The sequence below is a fragment of the Suillus plorans genome (genome assembly GCF_016647745.1).
Source record: "Suillus plorans strain S12 chromosome Unknown HD556scaffold_7, whole genome shotgun sequence".
Lineage (NCBI taxonomy): Eukaryota > Fungi > Basidiomycota > Agaricomycetes > Boletales > Suillaceae > Suillus > Suillus plorans.
Window position 1 is genome coordinate 282,313 of NW_024537391.1, and position 17,922 is coordinate 300,234.

Sequence of the window (17,922 nt, forward strand, 5' to 3'; positions counted from 1 at the left end):
TAAGTGGTCCTCAACAGAAAAGCACACATTAGCTACATTTAATTGCCTAAATATTCACATACCCAGTCCCCCCATCAACATTTTTTTCTACACTATGGTCTCTACTAAGAAATGTATGTGTGCGAAGCTCATCACTCAGCAGAAAGCAGAACGTCGTCAAAATTTTATGAAGCTTACAGATGCCATCAACACTGCGCGAGATTCATACCAGGAGGAAGCACGTTCTATATCTCAAGACCACGGAAGGTAAGTCTATATATTTCGCAAGACGAAGGTGATCTGACGTACCTCATCTCCATTGACAGGTCTTTGAAATGGACCCACGCTCAATTAAACGGTGGCCGATTGACTCGACAACGTCGCAAGGCAAGCGCCTGGAACGCTTTTGTGAGGGCAAAGCTCAATAGAGCAAATGAAAGTACATACCACAGTGAACAAATTACTAAATATTGAAAAATTATTAGCTCGTGGACCTGGGGAACGTTACCGGCTGCCGGCGTACATTTCAGCACATTATGCTGAACTTCAGCAGACTTACGCACGCCTGTCGGAAAGCGAGAAAAAAAAATTACGGCTTGGTATTGATGACCTGCGCGCAATGCGGGTGAACATTGTACGATCGAATCCAAAAGCTCTTCTGAAAGATGTCAACTCAACCTTTAACACAATGGAAAAAGAGGTCTGTTTACCACTTACCACAAAATCCCTTTGCTCATCATCATGCAGTGGACAGCCATCAATGCGCGTACTTCAATGGAAGGCTTTTATATTGCTGTTCGGGGAGATTTAGAACATTTTCATGAAGCTAAACTATTCCTCACCACTAAGGCTAAGTCCTTCATCAAGGATGTGCTACATTTCGAACCGAAACACCTGGCACTCAAGTTCGAGTCATGGGTTGTCGGGAATTTCGGTGCGGGAATAATTTCAGTCATTTCGGAGGCGACATGCTCATGGGTGTGCATTATAGGCGAAGAGTCATCAAGGTCCGCAACACAGCGACTTCCGTTGTCGAAACTCGTCAGTCTGTGCAGGAAAAATATCCAAGATGGCTTAGGTATGATCTTACCATAGTATGGTACTTTGCCATGGCCTGATGTGTGGTGCAGACAACATCTTGCAGAAGAACAGGTTGGCATCAAAGAAGATCAAAATGAATTACGAAAACTACGAGAAGAATATCGTCGAAGTCTACGCAGTTGCAATCAACGGGTGGACTTACGAGAAGAGTGTCTGCAATCCTGGGAAAATTGGTCGTCGCGAACACCTAATCAAATTGTTAGATGCATTGGTCAAGGGCGAGTGCTCCTGGGTTGTGCTGAGTGACGATGAGCTATCAGAACGCATCAGCGACAACCACAAGCGCCAAGCAAATGGCGAACAAGTTTACAAATCCCGTAAAGCTGCACGACAACGTAAAGCCGACAGCACTAAGAGCACCCGAATCATTTGCGACAGCGAGGAAGATAACGACAATGAGCAGGGAGGAAGTGATGTGGAGAGTCTTGAAGGTTCGCTGAATGACACAGGTACTGAGCAGGGGCTTCAAGCGACACAATAGGTGCTGGGATGAGTAGATAGGATTTGCTCAAGTGTTACATATATGCTATTCAAATGCGAAAGACATGTCAAAAGCAGATGAGAAAGGAGGCAGAGGGTACAGAACGACCTTACTGTGGGGACTCGACGTGTCGACAACGTTGAAGCTCGAGCGTGGGAGCTATAGCATCAGCAATGATATCGATAAACAAACATAATGTCCCGGGGAACCCCGAGGACTTCTGGCACCACCTTAGCGGCGGTCTAGGTCAACATAGTAGTGCTAGAGTCTAGAACGTTGTACATACCTTGTTGACTATGGCAATGAGAAGCTCCTCAACCACGAAAGAAACGTCTGAAATGGTGAGAAACAGGTGAGTAACGAGGGCAACAGAGGTTAGGAAAGGAACTTGCTACAAAGACTGAGCGCGGCGCATTCATAGGGATCTTGATAACTCACAAATTGGCGTGTGTCGCCCTTGTAACCTATCAAAATAGCGGGTTGACCGCCCTTGTCAACAATGTTGAAGGGAAAGGGTTTCATGTCACGCTTTAATTCCAAGTCGTCCATCTTTCGACCGATAAGATGGCGCGTCGACAATGGGTCCAACAATGGGACCACCCTTGTCAACAATGTTGAAGGGAAAGGGTTTCATGTCACGCTTTAATTCCAAGTCGTCCGTCTTTCGACCGATAAGATTGCGCGTCGACAACAGGTCCAACAATGGGACCACCCTTGTCAACAATGTTGAAGGGAAAGTGTTTCATGTCACGCTTTAATTCCAAGTCGTCCATCTTTCGACCAATAAGACGGCGCGTCGACAATGGGCTCGACAATGGGACAAGCGGATGCGCCCAATAGGGTATTCCCTACATGATGCAAAAGGACCACCTAAGATCAGACCAAAAATGAGGGCAGGAGACGCTGGAAATTGAGCTCACCATGGGTATTGTGAAGTAGCACGATGACGACCGGTTCAACAGCGTAGGAGAGGTGCCGGATACATTGGGTAGGCCAGTAGATATGCACTGCACGAGTCCCGCTGAAAAACGGATAAAAATTAAGGGTAGGAGAAGGGAAAGAATGAGCTCACTGTAGGTGTTGTTGAGTAGCACGATGGTGACCGGTCCAACAGCGTAGGATAGGTGTTGAATACACTAAGTAGGCCAGTGACTACACGCTACACAGATCCTGCTGAAAAACGGATGAAAATTAAAGGTAGGAGAGGCAAAGGAATGAGCTCATTGTCGTGGACGACGAGCAAAAGCTTACGAGAAATGAATTGACAGCGCCCAAAGCCTATTTTAGGCGGGTTAGGGATCAGCCGAGGCAGTGACGACAAGCTCGGACTTACCCGATAGAGTCTTCCCGTTATAGCAAACAACTATGGGGTAGAAATCGCCCAAGTGACTGCTGAGTGCTGGTATTATTGCTGGTAGCGTGGTAGATAGATATTCCTTACGAATTAGTAACAAGTACAGGTACGCAGTATTATTACTAATTAGTAAAATGAATGGTGTCACCCAGGTGTCATTTCTAGACCTTTGCTGCACTAGCTTCCCCTTTAGGGTCGAATGCACTTGTCCCGCAAGTATAGCAGACTAGGTGTTGGATGACCTACAACATAAAGATATCGGTTAGGAGCTTATAGCACCACACTGAGTTGTAAACCTACAATGTGTTTCTGTCATATCCCGTGTTCCGGATCCGGACCTATCACACTCATCATTTCCGGATTTCCGGATCCGGCCGACTTCTATGTATCGTCCGGATCCGACCCGCGTCTAACCTCCGTGCCTTATCCCTTTGGTATTTCCCTTATCAGTTAGTACGCTTTATTTTCCGTCCCTTATTCATTTCCGTCTTCATTTTACTAAGTTCCGATAGACTAGTGATAGTCGTCCCATATGTTTTATCCATAGCTTTACATAGCCTCGCACTGCACTTACTGTTCTCCGTTATGTCCTCAGTAGTATATAAACCCTGTACAGTCTCTGTAGTTTCCTCAGTTCGAATATTATCTTAGACTCTGCTCATTCTCTCCTCCGTCCGACTTGAGTATCTCTCTCGTCGACCTCCGCTCGTCTTAGGATTGATTCCTATAGACTTGTCACCTCCGCCTCTACCTTTGGTAGTCCTCCGCTGTTTCCTTTCTAGTTCGGACTTCATCCGGATTAGTCTTATCTCTTGTTCCCGAACATCCATCAGAATTCCCGCGCATCGGACATCGGACTCCGGACATCGCCCGACGCCCTCTGGACATCGTCCGGCAACCTTCGGACATCGTTCGACAGCCTTCGGAAGTTAGGGGCACATACTCGGGTAAGGGGCGCAGTGCATGAGCTGAAGTCAAGCCCTTCGGATCCGACCCTTGAGCACGTTCTTAACAGCAGCCATGTGTCATATCCCATATATTCACGCTTCTCTTCCAAACTTCGGACCCTTAGATCCGGTCCGGTCCAATGCATAGATCCGCGTCCGATCCGATATCCGATAAGCTTCTTAATTCATTTCCTGTTCATATAACGTTAAACACAGCCTATTCGGTATTTCCTCTTCCCGGTGTCTCGGTTATACTTATTACCGGTATGATTACTGATCTGTTATCCTATGCTTCATTTCCGACTCGCGTTTGATAAGCTTTGCATATGCTTCATACATAGCCTCGGACCTTTGCTTATTGATCCTTCCGTTATCCTCTTAGTATATAAACCCGTGTATATTTCCTGTAGTACCTCAGTTCGAATATCATCTTAGTTTGTCCTCTTTCTGTCCTCTGGACTTGAGTCTAAACAACTCTTGTCAATCTCTGAGACTTCGGATCGATTCCGATAGTCTACGTCTCCGCCTCTATCTTTGGATAGTCTATACTCTGTTTGTTTCTAGTCCAGATCCGTCCGGATTAGTCTTATACATGTTTCCGATATCCGGAAGTCATCCGGATATAACTACGAGACTCGTCCGGACCTGCGGACGTGTTATCGTTAAGTCTTTGAAATAAGGGACAGTACTTGGGAAAGGGGCACAGCATACGAGCTGAGGCCGAAGTCCTTCGGATCCGATACTACGAGAGTACGACCTTAACACCATGGTGGGCTGAGGTGCAATTTTTTTTGCCGGACATGCAAAGTTGGTGGCACAACTGTAGACAAGAAGTCTGATGCAGGTTACTGTAGTATATTCAAGGTTCGTCCAGACATTCTGTGTGTTTCTAAACTAATGTACTTATAGTCCGCTGAACTTCGAACACCAGAGGAAATGCTGGCGCAGGTAAAAGAGCAGGTCGAGCTTGCAAAACTGCCTGGTGGAACCACCAAAATTCAGAGCGCTGTGGCATCAACAGGGACCCGAGATGCAGCTACATCGGCGATCATAAATCGCCTTCTTGAGCTTGGAAAACAGCTTCGCAAACGTGAGGCCAGGAAGCCTCCCATTTCTGAAGCAGACGTTCGTGTACAGCTTGAGCGTGAGCTTGAGGCTGTGCTAAATGGTTATTCGCTTGATGATCATATCAACCCACTTCTTGGTATGCCAAGTGTCAATATTTATCAAGACACGCCCACGGAAATCCTACATACTGTCCTTCTCAGTGTCATCAAGTACTTCTGGGGCCAGACAGTATGGATACTCGATAAAAATCACTTGCTCAATACATTCCAGATGCGACTGGAATCTGTCAACAAAGAAGGCTTAAATTCACCGACTCTTGGAGCAGAGTACATCTGCCGTTTCAAAGGAGGTTTGATCAGCAAGCATTTTAAGAGCCTTGCACAGGTAATGCCATACCTGATCTACAACCTTGTTCCGCGCTCAGTTCTCGATGGTTGGACTGTGATTGGCAAGCTCGTGGTGCTTCTCTGGCACACGGTAATTGAGAATACTGAAGATTACCTGGTGTGTCGCACTCTCATCTTCAAAAGTAGTTATTGTCTCATTCATATTTTAAGGCCAATCTATCACAGACGATCAATGACTTTCTCAGTATCAGCGCTAAATGTGCGCCCAGTATCCTCATCACGAAGGCAAAGTTCCACTTCCTCCTCCACCTTCCAGCTTTCATACGGCACTTTGGGCCGGTGATTCTGTTCTCAACTGAGCGCTTCGAGTCCTTTAACCATATTTTCTGTCTATCATCAATCTACAGCAACTGTCAAGCTCCCAGTCGCGATACTTGTCATACCTTTGGTGGCTTTGATGTTGTCAAGCACATCGTAACTGGAGGTTTCTGGTGCAACCTGAAGACACGGAAATGGGTGCATGCTGGTAACAACATCGCTGCGTACATGGCCACACACCCTGAACAATGCCGCTTGATAGGCTTACCCACCACAAATGAAAAACCAGTCAGTAAGTAATGTTTCAATCACACTCGAACCACCTGCTAATGTCCTGGTAGGATTAGTTCATTTGCCGACTCACAAGGATGTGGGGGGCAAAGTCCCACCAGTTGAATGGTGTTCGACACAGACCGCACTTCTTCCTCCTGGAAAGCATCAATTCCCTGTTGCCTCGCTTTTTTACAAGTGTGATTCTTTCATAGTGGCAGATCACAGCAGTGCGCCACTGGGGAGCCATGTCATCATGAGGCGTAATCAGACGTGTTTGGACGAGGTAAGCAATGATATATTGCAAAGCGGCATCTTACTAAGTGTTGCTTCTCTGTTCTAGCTCTCTATCGGCAAAGTCATTGAAATACTCGTGCCACACCAAGGACGCATCGCAACACATGTCATCATTCGGTGTCTCGAATTCTCGTCAGCTAAACTACATCCTCAATTACATGTGCCGTGCCTCAGATTTCCAGACATTGACGATATTGCTGTCCTTACACCCAATGTAAGTCTTATTTTCATTGCTCTTTGTGCGCATACTGATGTTACGACTAGGATAGGTCGAGCTCTCCCTAGGCAGAATGCCTAATCAGATAGCGGGCTCGCTACTGGAGAGATGGGTTCACAGCTTAGCGAAATGCTAAGGTATCCTCCGACAAGCTTGGTAAGCGCGGCGGCTCGTCAAGCTGTAGGGCTAACGGAACTGTACGACTAAAGGTAGCGTCGGCTTGCCTTTAGGTGCGACTAAGACTGAAGGACTGGGACTGTCTTTCAGAGGAAGTTCTGGGGAAAACCTAGTAGAATAAAGTACAGAAATACATGATCCTGTCTGCTCTATATACTGTCGTCCGTGTGCACAGACCAATACTACGTTCGGTAGGTAAGTATGAATGTATCCATACACGGGCATGTTATCAGATGCCATGCGGGCGATTATCTATACATGAGGCGTTCCATGCCTCTTCTATTAGTCCTCAAGGCTAAACATGCCTTGTAGTCTAACTGCACATGCTGCGGCATGCGGCTTCTCTTCTGACCATGAAGCAGAGCTTCTCCATGATCTGGGTCGAGGACCATCTAGGTCCGTCTAGATGTTGCCTAGGCTGGTCTAGGTCACCTAACGGCATCCAGGCCATTTCTAGGTGTCTCTACGTGTCTCCGTTGAGTCGGTAAGTCTTCCAAGACAGTGCATATGGCGGGATAGGGGCTAAGGTCAGGATGACCTCCGTATGAGGGGTTCTGGTTACATGTTATTGTAACAACTGAGAGTTTACATAAGGAAATATTGTGTGTCGTCAACGTTCAACATGACTGCGCATCGTCTGGAGCAAACTGTGGCATCCGGAATGTGCAAGAGCGGCAGGAGCGCATCGTCACAACGAGACTCCGGCAGCTCATTGATCATGCACCTACTAATGCCTACTTCCTCAATACCCACGCGCTTCACAATTACCAACACATCTCAGCTCTACTTCCACCGGATATACGCGCCCAGATCAGCATGCCATGTATATCGGATCACCAGGCTGTACGTCTCCATGCTGCAGCACTCGTGCGCCAAAAGAAGGCATCGGACAGTGCTAATCCCGCCGACCCGGAGAAAGCGAGGGAGAATGACCCACCCCCGGCCTTTGATCATAGCACAAGCAAAGCCACACGAATGAAAGGCAAGGGTAAAGTAGTGCCGAAGAAGAAGCTTGTGACTGGCCCTGATCCGGGACCCTCTGATCTTGCATCTTGATTGCAACGCCCGCAGCAGGTCTATAGCACCCCGCCAGCTGGTGCTATATTACAAAATGAAGCCTCATTTTCACGATCTGACGTCCTCGCTTATTTGCCCTCAGGAACTCTACAGCCGCATGGCTACTGGCAGATGCACGCGAGCCCTTCTGAACCAGCTCGTCCACAACATCAAGGGCATGCTCCACCAACCGATAACTTTACTCACACTTCATATCCACCTCGAGATTTTAGTCAATTATCTGTCGTGCAGCACATGCCCCCCCACCTGCCCGCTGCAAGCGGTATTCCAGGTCATTTTCTTCATAATTTCCGCACTTATGATGAACAATAGACATTTTAATATTTACTTTCAATACAAACTACAAATCACATCGATTACTATAACTATGTCTGTTGTCGTGTCTCATTCCTTTGCCCTGCGCTGAGTTGATCCTCACTAAATGGCTCGTCCAAGTCTGTTGACACAATTCAGACTCCTCCAAGCACCAGCTGCTGCCCCGCGCGGTTCTTCCACTCCAGTCGCTGGTCTTGTGAATGCCAGGGAAAATACTCCCATGACAGACTTGGCTGCCGACCGCAGGGCCACAAGTTTGAGTCCCCCCACAACTCCAGCGAGACGCCCATGAAGTGATTCAGCAGACAATGATATCGACAGTGAACATGAAAGAAAACAGCTCAAACAATTTGCTACCGATGCTTGCAAGGCCCATGGCCTGCCTGACAATGCTTTGGACGACTTTCTCAATGTAAGTGACTAATATAACGATCTCTAAACGTTGACTGACCAGTCCGATGCCAGGTCAAGTCCGTCAAGGAGATGTTCTTAAATTTGATGGCAACCCTGCTCACAATGCAAAGGGCCGCCAAACGATCTGCAAGTCAGGACTTTATTGCTTCGGATGATTTCAAGGTAACTGCCCGAACTTTCGTGTGATTCATGGCTCATCGTGGTTCAAGGGTATCATGAAAGATAGATTACGTGCATGTTTACTATCACCGAACCTGACAGGATATGTCCTTGAGCTTGCAGACAATGTCATCGTGAGCATGGACCTTGTGTACGCTGCTCAGTATACTAATTCACACAACTCAAGGCCTATGCAAAGAAACACCCTATGACTTTCAAAATTCCTGATGGAACTTTCGAGGATTCAGAGATGTCGGACATGGTGACTACATTCATCAAGGAGAATTTGACCGCACAGTGGGGGAGCGTGAAGCAAAAGGTACTCGACATTTTTAATGAGATTTTCATACTCACATGTTTCAAAGATCAATCATAGCCTCAAAACCAAGGCAAATATATCTGTCCTTGCGAAGTCTCTAGCATCAATGGGTCACGAAGTTACAGTGGCACACTGGGCACGCTTTGCCTTTCTGGTAAGCATGAGCCTCCTACTCCTGTTTTGTTCTTACCACTTCCTGACAACATGCCATTGAACAGCGCAGTACCTTTGTCAGCTTCCAGACCGTCGTTGAGCAGGCTAAGGCCACATCGGCAGCTCAGGACAGCGCTGTTGCTGTCGTGGAGAACAGGGACTCTGAAGTCATCAACTCCCCTGAGGCCCCAGGTCCAGGTCCAGCCACAAGCGAGAACGAAGAACCCGATGGAGTCACAGTTGCCGATATGATAGAGAAGGCACGGAACTGGGTATCAACCGAATATTGGGAATTTGTCGACCTTCTCCTTTGTGATGTCAGGCAGGAAGCTCGTGCCATTGGGAAGACACCATTGGAACGTGAAAAGATAGTCGAGACATAATCGTTTTTTCTCCTTTTTCACGTCAATTATTGACAATCATTCAAGGTTTTTCATGTCATGTCTCCAAGATGACATGAAGCGATATGCGTCTACTCACTCCCTTATTCCAACTTTCGACAAAGTGACCGTTCACTGGCAGAAAGTGATTCATACTGGGCTCATTTGGTAGTGTCACCGTCTGTCTACGTACTATAGCCTTTGTTCCATTCAGTAGCATCTAATGCATTTATTTGTGACATTCTTTCTATGGTGTGATTATCAACACCAGCACCTGACGCAAGCAATCATACTTCCCCGTCTAACTATCAAATGTGTATCTCATATATGCATTCTCAAATATCTGTTGCGCGCCTATAAAATGTCGGAACTACTGTCTACTCATGGATTGATTTGCACTAATATAACCATACAGCCACCAATCTGAGACCTCTCACAGACCTCTGGTTCTGGTCAATCAAATCACTTGCTCATCATATGTGTTATATTTCATCACAATGTGCCACTAACATTATTCCTGTCAATGATGTAGCATTCCGTTTACAGGTATGTTATGCGCACAAAAGTAAGGGTAAGATTCATATTTTGCAGTATGTATGTGTAATATTTGACGAAAATGCTTAGAATTACCACATCCAGTCCCCGTTAAGACACAAACTGTCCCAAAGGTCTCACAGACCCTCCCGAGAACTAACCGTGTATGAAGTCCAAGTGTGCCAAAAAAATCATTTGAGTGTGCCAGGTACCGAAACGTGAAATTTCAGCTACAAAACACAACATCGCAACATTTTCTAATGGTAGATTTGAGATATAAGACCAGCCATATGTAGCTCTATATAGTGTGAAAACATATCAACAAGAATTGTGTCTAAGTGTGGTGGATTAAGTACTGTACCTGCACAGAGAGGACTCCCATTCAAAACGAAGTCCCGGTGTCCGGGGTCCATCAAATTTTTAGTTTTTGCTCTTTCACTAATACACATATCCTTCAAAAACAACGCGGCGATGGCAGCAACAACAGCGTGGCTTTCGCCTCCTTCGCGGACAGAACTTATTGAAAATCTGGTATCCGGTGTTGGTGGGTAATTATAAATTCATCACAATCGATCTGGCATTCATACGCAATCCCAGACCGTTACAACCCATCAAATGTCGGTATTCTCGAGGATTACCTCTACCACCAGATCCGCAGTGAGGAGTATGACTGCCTTGCTAACCTGGCTATATTGAAGCTGTAAGTTCTATATGATTCATCTTGGAAGCTCAAATATCGATACCTTGGTCGCAGCTATCAATTCAACCCTGACCTTTTCAATCCTGACGTTGTCATTAATATCCTACTCAAAGCTCTTACAGCAGAGCCTTTTCCAGACTTCAACCTCTGCATATCTCTCCTCGATGACCGGCCACCAAATTCTGCGCTCGACGAGCCCGACCCATTGCCTACGCTTTTACCGCTTCTCATGAATCTCTACAACCTTCTTCACCAGTGTCGTTTCTCCGCGTTTTGGGTACTGTACCGGTCCGATGAGTTGGAGGTCATAAGAGAGAATTATACAGTGGAGTGTGCAGGGTTCGAAGATGCCATCCGGGAAGTCGCCGCGCGATCAGTAAGGGCTACTTTCACGCGGATCAACAGTGAGAGGTTGGGAACCTATGTGGATCTAACAGGTTTGCTATGAGCCACGTGTCGCTTCCGTTCAGCTTTTGATATTTTTATAGGACCAGAGCTAGAGGCATGGGTCGCAAAACAACGATGGACGTTTGATTCATCCACTGGCGTGGTCAGCATACCGCCAAACCCTGACAATCAGATTGAATCGGTCGTCATTCAAGAGCATATCAAGCTTCCACGTGAGTTTCCATTTGCTGCAACTTTTGAACTGTCGTCGATTTATTTGATTCTTTGTAGAACTCAGCAAGGTCATTTCGCATACTGTGCAGGTCAAATGATGACTTGCCACAATATGCGTGTACATTGTACATTACTCGCTTAGTATGATGTCGATGGATGTGATGCAACTGGACGACGATGTATAGTACGTATCTGCGTGATACATCGAGAAACGCAAGGGGAAAAAAAGGAAGTTTGAGACTCGAAGCGCACTAATGATCCGTCTGTATTTCTCCGAAACCAACGAGAATTTCACGCTGTCCAAAATGCAGCGAGCGTACCCCAAGTTGCCATCACAGTGGCTATTGCGAGGAATGAAGCATCAGTCAAGCTACACCTTCCCTCAAGGGCAATTTTGGCCGATATAGGACCAATGACGCAGATCATGAAGGCCGAGAATGAACCGAGGAAGGCCATAAGGGAGCTAAACTCTGGAACGAGGATCGACACCAAAATAGACAGCGCAGGGACAGATATGCGCTCGACAATGAAGAATATACGATTGAAAAGCCGATGGGCGGTAGAAAGTTGTGTGTCCAGCTGGGGTTTGATACCACCCTGCAATGGTGCATGGTTATCTATACCGAGCATGATTTCGAGGATGACATTGAGCTAGACGGAAGCTATCAGTGTTCGGTTCTCTAGGACAAGTGCATATCACTCACTGGCCGCGTGCTGAGAGGAAACTTCGTGCTGTTGACAAAAGCGTCAGTGTTAGGAAAGGTGGGCAACTTCTGAAACTCACATAGGGGTTGACACCAACGTCCACAGTGCGATTTCATTGATCCATGAAGTATAACCAGGAGTGTTCATGAGGTCCTTGCTGACCTAAATGCGTCGTCAACGTCACGGGTTGTCATCCAAAGGTTGAGATCATAAAGCTCACTTCGTCGCTCACGTTCCGTCCAAACATCAAATACCCAGCATAACCGATGATCCCATAGATGAGTGTGGTAACGATCTATTGAGATTGGGAAATGGTGAACAATAAGTTAAAAAATAAACCGTAGCAAATTTACTCACGAAGGCCCAGTTGATCATATTATCAAACTCGGAAGGATCAACCATATCACGGGCCAGCGATGGTATTACAGCATGGCCAGAGAACTAAAAAGACAATGAGTGACATGTCTCAGGAACCGTATGGAAGATGAGACATACGCCAGCCATAAGCAAGCCAAAAGCAATTCCAAGCTCTGTCATGGAGCCAGTCCCCCATGACGTCACGGCCGGACTCCAGAGACTACCAGGAGCATCCGGCTTGGAAAAGCCATCTATGAAAATGACAGCAATGATAAGGAGCGTCGAACAGATGCCAAATATCGAGGTATAAGAAAGTATAGAGAGCGGTAGAAAAACCAGCGGTGCCAATCTATCGTTTAAATGGTCAAAGAACCATGAGAATTGTGTTAACAGCATCAGGAAGTAACGCTTACACGACTATGGACGCGATTTTAAATGTGTTTGAAGAATACGCTGGCATGATTTCGTGCATGGAGTCAGCGGCTAGAGTGACGAAAGCAACGCTAAAGAAGCATGAACAATATGACCAAGTCTTTTAGAAAACACGCTGACCTGACGGCAAAAAGCTCAAGACAAAACATAATCGTGGTCAGGGCAATTGACTTTGGACCAAACGCCTTACGACCAATGTCGGCGTATGACCTCAAACGAGGGTCTTCCAAGATGATACCAGCAAGAATCTTAGCACTGTTGCGTGCGGTGAGTGGGAGAATATAGTTAAGTAGTGCGAGTTCAACTGACGTATAGCAATTCAAAAAGCCCATAAATACAATGAGAACCGTTCCACCGATCCAACCAGCATATGCGAAGGCTAGGGGCTCGGATAACATCCCGATGCCCAATAATATCGCGATGCTGTTGAATAACTGAGCGATTAATCGCAATTAGCAGATATATTTACGATCAAATGATAACACCTACTGTCTGCCCGTAGGTACTTTGTCCTCCGTAGTTGTGTGGTTTCCTCAGGGTACCTGACGACTTGCGCCGTAGTATAGACCGATCTGTTGGGCCATGTGACTCTCCACCGACGTACGCGTTTGAATCAGATCCCCCATAACTGACTTGATTAGATGTAGGAGATGCTTGCAGTAAAGGAACAGTTTCATCACTGGTTGATTGAGCGAGTTGACTTGCGCTAGTAGCAGTGATTTCCCGTGTCTCAACAGGCCGTTGGGGAATAAAAGTTCGTGCACGTTGTAAGACTGGACGCGACGTTTCGTCCCAGTCCCAGAACTCTGTCATGTCATCCCTGGGTATTGGAACTAACTCGCCTTCCTCGTCATCTTCTCCAACGCGAGCCTCTTCATCCGACCCCTCGTCAGAAAAATGAGCGTTATACGGTATATTTGAACTGGCAAAAAATTGCGAGCGACGGTCTGTATTTGGAGTAAGACTAACTGTAGATCAGCAGGAACAATTTTAGTACGCACATGAAGCGATAACGCCCCTCATGCTGCCTGTAGAACTATCCACAGAGCTAGAAGTGAAGGGTACTCCTGCACGCGATGTGTAGGATGTCATATCTGAATCTAGGATACTGTTTGGTATGTGTCCAATGACAAGGGCACAAAGTTTTAAAGGTCGCGTGCGGTTGTCCGGAAAATACTATTGAACAGTAATCTAAGGTTCAACAGGAGATCCGGGCGAAGGCTGACGGAATAGATAGTCAGGAAGCAATTGCGGCCTGCAGGAAATTTTATTGTCGGTTCTAGATGAACGGCCGAGCCCTTTGGCGATCACCATAGTAAAGAGTAAAAGACCAAAGTTATTGTGTGATCAGTGTAGTTGCTACTTTTATTTGCTCTCAATCTGAAATATACTATTCCATATTTAGTTGGTAAATATATATTTTTACACTCGCTTTATTATTTTCATCGAGAGGTATTTCCCGAGTTAGTATGTGCTTATTTGATGACAAAGGTTGAAGGGCATAGTAACAACCGCCGCAAGGAATGGAATGTTTACAGAACGGCACATACGTACATTACACTGAGTTAACAGCTCTTCGATTTGTCCACATCATGTAAGGCTCGCGAGAGATGTCGTGACCAGAAGGTTTAGTTCGGGTGCTGCGTCTGGCTTCAGGAAGCTTTGCACTTATGTTGAGATCCTGCTCATAATGATTAGACAGTGTTGATTGTCGAGATCTCTAGTACCTACAGAGATGCGTTTGCGCATGCCAGGAGCGATATGACTCCACCACTTTATGAATGAATTCTTCAGGGCTAGTTCCCGGACACCCTTAGGGTTTAACCAAGCAAGGAACTCGTCGAGCTGCAAAGCCAAACAATCAACGGCGATCAACAAAATGATAGATAAAGATTACCTCTTCAGGCTCAGCATACTGTGCCCACTCGGATGGTGCCAACATTCCCTCTGGCCCTTCTTCTTCAAGCCTCCTAGCTTCATAGTCATCATCCTCCTTCTTTAACATCAACTCCAAATCCATCTCGCTCGGGCCCTGTATAAAGATTCGACCAGTTCCGTACTGAACAACGCCTCCACTGCCCAGCAAAGAAGCAGATCCCATGCCGTCAAACCACCAAATCCGATTATGGAACCGGTCCTTTCCCAATGGTTTGATTCGCACCGCACCAAGCAGCTTCCTGAACTCTCGTTCAATCGCCTCTAATCGACGCTCAAGCTTATTGACCTCTTCATCAAGTCTGCGATGTTCTGCCAGTGCTTGTTTCGCAGAGGCTGCTTGAGCACGAGCGAGCTCTCGTTGCTTCGCGTGTGCCTGAGTGTGGGCTTTCTGACGAAGATCTTTCTGACGCGCTGATCTCTTTTGGCGAGCACTAGAAGTAGATGCGGTCTCCGAGCCATCTTCTGAAGGAACGTCCGAAAGATCACTGGATTCGTGCATCGTGGTATCTTCGTCTGGAACGGTACCGTTGGTTCCGGGCTCCTTCACCTCCGTTTCCCCGGCAAGGGAATTCATTTCCTCAGTACTGAAAAAGGACGTTAAATGGAAATACCACTATGCGCTAACGCGAACTTACTACTGCTTCTTCTGGCGGCCAATCTCTATTTTCTCCTTGCGAAGGGCAGTTAACTGCTCTTCGCATGACTCCATATGGGAATGAACTGCCTTGCTTGATACAGCGAGATTGCACATCAAGGTAAGGATATCAATCCTGTCGGCAGGAGGCAGCGCATAGTAACGCTCGCTGGGTGAGGATTGAACAGTTAGGTTGTTTGCAGCAGGACTTGAAACACGAGAGCTTGAAGATGAAGACGAAACTTCTGCATGTGGTTCCGGGGCAAAGAGTAATCTTGTCAAGACTTCTCGTAGGCGAGGAAAGTTGTCGAGTGTGGCGTGCTATCAGAAATGAGCATCGAATATGAACAATAGGCTGAAATCACTCTACATCTTTCAGGCATCCTAGAAGAGCCTCCTCCCACCCGTCTCGCATCTCATTGTGCCGTAAGGGAATCCGTTCCCAGTTGTTCCCCACGTCAGCCATGGCACCAGCTAACTCATCGATTGAGACACTGAGCACTCGGTGCTCTTCTTCCAGTGTATCTTGGAGACGCAGTAACGACAGGACAGCACTATGCCGAGTAAATGGCACTGTGCGTAGGTTGTAAATGAGCGTTGAGTGAATCTCTCCTAGGAGTGCACAAGGCGGGTCTACGAGGGAATGCCGCAAAGCATGTTCAAACTCATCCATTGTAAATGTTGACAAGTGGAGAGGTTGTCTGCGGTAGACTGTTAGATGTTCATATGTAACAATTTGCGATTGTTCACTCACCCATAAATGACCAGAAAATTCCATGACGTTAAAAATGCTTCAAAAGTACCCTGATTCTCGCCAAACGGAACTCCCAATTTACTTGGCGTTGGCTTTTTGACCTTCAAACCTGCTTTCTTCTCCTTGTCGTTAAGCCGAACATCCAGATCTTCAGTAGGGTAGCGAATGGGTTTCTTTTTCTTCTTCTCTGCAGCCAGACGCTCAGCCTCTTCTTTTGCCTTCTGTTGACGCTCAGCCTTTTCGCGAGCTTCGCGCTCTCGCTTTTCAGCTGCAACAGCCAAGGCTTTCACTGTTACAGGAATCAGCGCCGAGTATTATCCAGGATAGAGCAACGTTACCTCTTTCCTCCTGAGCAGCAGTCATCTTCTTCTGCTTCTTGGTTGGTGGTCCTTCCTTGTCCTCCCATATCTTTTTACGCTTATCAATCTCACCGCGTTTGATGTCTTCAACACCTTTGCGTGTTTCCTCTGGCATCACGGAGTCGACACCATAGTGCTTCGCGATGACCGGTTTTACCGTCCATGGCGAGGCGACGGCAGCATCACGATCAACACAGTCACGGATAAAGCGACGAAGAATAGACTTCGAGAATGCAAGACGATCGCGGCTACAAGACCTAGTCAGTTTTGTTCATGTTGGGTTAATGGGGCCACAAACCTCATGACACTGCACTGCACATCCATGAAGCTACCGCTCCACTTGGCTTTATCTTTCGATGCTGCCTTTCCTTTCTCGTGACTCTTCTCGTGTTGCTCTTCAAGTATCTGGACCTTGTAGGAGTACTTAAGGGGGTCATCGCGGACCAATGCTTCCTTCGCTGGGATCTTCAAGTCTCCACCAACCTTGTGGATTTGAACTGCGTCATCATCAACAATTACGTGAGGTGGAGATGTCACTGATGAAGATGAGGCTTGATTTTCGGCTGGGACATCGACATCGTCACTCTTGGTCTTCGGGGGATGCACTTGCACAACTTTCGCGTAGAACCTGGCGAGATACATGTCAGTTACAGGGGTAGAGGCCTTAGTATAGTGCACGAACTTGTCGCCTTGCGCGTCAACGAACACCTCTGACGTCGCGTGAAAGGATGGGATGAGTGCTAGGGTAAATTGACGTTAACGGACCAACTTACTCTCATCCACAAAATAGCGGTCCTTGAACCGGTCAAAGACAGCTTCTACGAGGTGGTCTAGTCGACCTACGACCTCTACAAATGACAAATATGATCAACGTTCTTCGAGGTCAACAGAACTGAGAAAAGACGCACGCCATTGGACAGCCTTGAGGACAGCGGCTTTCAGAGGCTCAGGGAACCTGGAGTGCATAGTCTGTGCCTCCTGTTGTTCGCTTTCAAGCGCCTGGAAGTAGTCAAGGCCGCTCTTTCCTGTGACCTCGCACTGGAACTGCTTAAGCCTGTAAAATGACATCCTAGCAGCGTAGGCCCTGAGGAGAACATAGTTGTAGGAGACATTGAAAAAAGAAAAGGTTTGACAAACTCATAAGTTTCAAATATCTCGCCAGTTTGCTGTAGATAATAGACCTCCTTGTTAGGGTTGGACTTTGCAGCCTGGAGAAGAGCCTCGGATGGTTCTGTGAGGACGACACGTTTGCGTCTGCATGTTGGCATTGTGGGGAAGGATTGTTGGAGGACAAGGGTGAAGATGGCAGGAGGCGGGAAATAAGAGGGAACGGCCGCGGGTGGCTATTAGGGAGGAAACGAATGCGTGTAGCGGTCCCTGTGCATTTTTGCATCTCTGCCTCCGTCTTATTACACAAGAGACGCCAACTTCAACCAAAGTTTTTTTTTGCACGCTCAGCATTAACCCTTTCTCTGACGACTGTCACGTTTCATTAACAACAGTTAGTACTTAGTA

General features: G+C 46.9%; 9 protein-coding genes across 9 annotated transcripts; 6 read left to right on the forward strand and 3 right to left on the reverse strand.

Moving 5' to 3' along the window:
• Positions 1–306: 306 nt before the first annotated feature.
• HD556DRAFT_1208506 (uncharacterized protein) lies at positions 307–1,213 on the forward strand (the record flags this gene model as incomplete). The annotated part of the gene is made up of 4 exons (XM_041296522.1): positions 307–418; positions 465–683; positions 932–1,057; positions 1,110–1,213. Coding segments are annotated over 4 exons (561 nt in total), but the record flags the coding sequence as incomplete, so codon positions are not given.
• A 457-nt stretch (positions 1,214–1,670) lies between these two features.
• On the reverse strand, positions 1,671–2,110 carry HD556DRAFT_1438460 (uncharacterized protein; the record flags this gene model as incomplete). The annotated part of the gene is made up of 3 exons (XM_041305847.1): positions 1,671–1,781; positions 1,848–1,952; positions 2,000–2,110. 3 exons carry the CDS (start codon positions 2,108–2,110, stop codon positions 1,671–1,673), a joined length of 327 nt encoding a protein of 108 aa, XP_041164897.1.
• A 2,517-nt stretch (positions 2,111–4,627) lies between these two features.
• Positions 4,628–5,455, forward strand: HD556DRAFT_1203668 (uncharacterized protein; the record flags this gene model as incomplete). The annotated part of the gene is made up of 2 exons (XM_041296424.1): positions 4,628–4,726; positions 4,772–5,455. Coding segments are annotated over 2 exons (783 nt in total), but the record flags the coding sequence as incomplete, so codon positions are not given.
• Positions 5,456–5,553: 98 nt separating this feature from the next.
• Positions 5,554–5,787, forward strand: HD556DRAFT_1189444 (uncharacterized protein; the record flags this gene model as incomplete). The annotated part of the gene is made up of 1 exon (XM_041296136.1): positions 5,554–5,787. A coding segment is annotated over one exon (234 nt), but the record flags the coding sequence as incomplete, so codon positions are not given.
• Positions 5,788–7,147: 1,360 nt separating this feature from the next.
• Positions 7,148–7,357, forward strand: HD556DRAFT_1205427 (uncharacterized protein; the record flags this gene model as incomplete). The annotated part of the gene is made up of 1 exon (XM_041296458.1): positions 7,148–7,357. A coding segment is annotated over one exon (210 nt), but the record flags the coding sequence as incomplete, so codon positions are not given.
• A 697-nt stretch (positions 7,358–8,054) lies between these two features.
• Positions 8,055–9,376, forward strand: HD556DRAFT_1438463 (uncharacterized protein; the record flags this gene model as incomplete). Its single annotated transcript, XM_041305848.1, has 7 exons — positions 8,055–8,202; positions 8,251–8,360; positions 8,414–8,524; positions 8,572–8,655; positions 8,709–8,840; positions 8,887–8,994; positions 9,059–9,376. 7 exons carry the CDS (start codon positions 8,055–8,057, stop codon positions 9,374–9,376), a joined length of 1,011 nt encoding a protein of 336 aa, XP_041164901.1.
• A 900-nt stretch (positions 9,377–10,276) lies between these two features.
• HD556DRAFT_876620 (ARM repeat-containing protein) lies at positions 10,277–11,423 on the forward strand. The gene is made up of 5 exons (XM_041311911.1): positions 10,277–10,451; positions 10,505–10,607; positions 10,662–11,044; positions 11,096–11,227; positions 11,286–11,423. The coding sequence occupies exons 1-5, from the start codon at positions 10,379–10,381 to the stop codon at positions 11,324–11,326; spliced, it is 732 nt and encodes a 243-aa protein (XP_041164902.1). The 5' UTR covers positions 10,277–10,378; the 3' UTR covers positions 11,327–11,423.
• Positions 11,424–11,435: 12 nt separating this feature from the next.
• On the reverse strand, positions 11,436–14,065 carry HD556DRAFT_876209 (transmembrane amino acid transporter protein-domain-containing protein). The gene is made up of 11 exons (XM_041311910.1): positions 13,724–14,065; positions 13,212–13,669; positions 13,032–13,156; positions 12,843–12,977; positions 12,704–12,793; positions 12,429–12,639; positions 12,291–12,374; positions 12,154–12,228; positions 12,013–12,095; positions 11,933–11,960; positions 11,436–11,879 (listed from the first exon to the last, which is right to left on the reverse strand). The coding sequence occupies exons 1-11, from the start codon at positions 13,812–13,814 to the stop codon at positions 11,520–11,522; spliced, it is 1,740 nt and encodes a 579-aa protein (XP_041164903.1). The 5' UTR covers positions 13,815–14,065; the 3' UTR covers positions 11,436–11,519.
• Position 14,066: 1 nt separating this feature from the next.
• On the reverse strand, positions 14,067–17,788 carry HD556DRAFT_876161 (chromatin remodeling complex protein). Its single transcript, XM_041311909.1, has 12 exons — positions 17,545–17,788; positions 17,316–17,491; positions 17,181–17,255; positions 17,090–17,117; positions 16,706–17,035; positions 16,387–16,655; positions 16,049–16,337; positions 15,665–15,995; positions 15,296–15,615; positions 14,620–15,244; positions 14,454–14,567; positions 14,067–14,403 (listed from the first exon to the last, which is right to left on the reverse strand). Exons 1-12 carry the CDS (start codon positions 17,673–17,675, stop codon positions 14,278–14,280), a joined length of 2,814 nt encoding a protein of 937 aa, XP_041164904.1. The 5' UTR covers positions 17,676–17,788; the 3' UTR covers positions 14,067–14,277.
• Between the last annotated feature and the right edge of the window lie 134 nt (positions 17,789–17,922).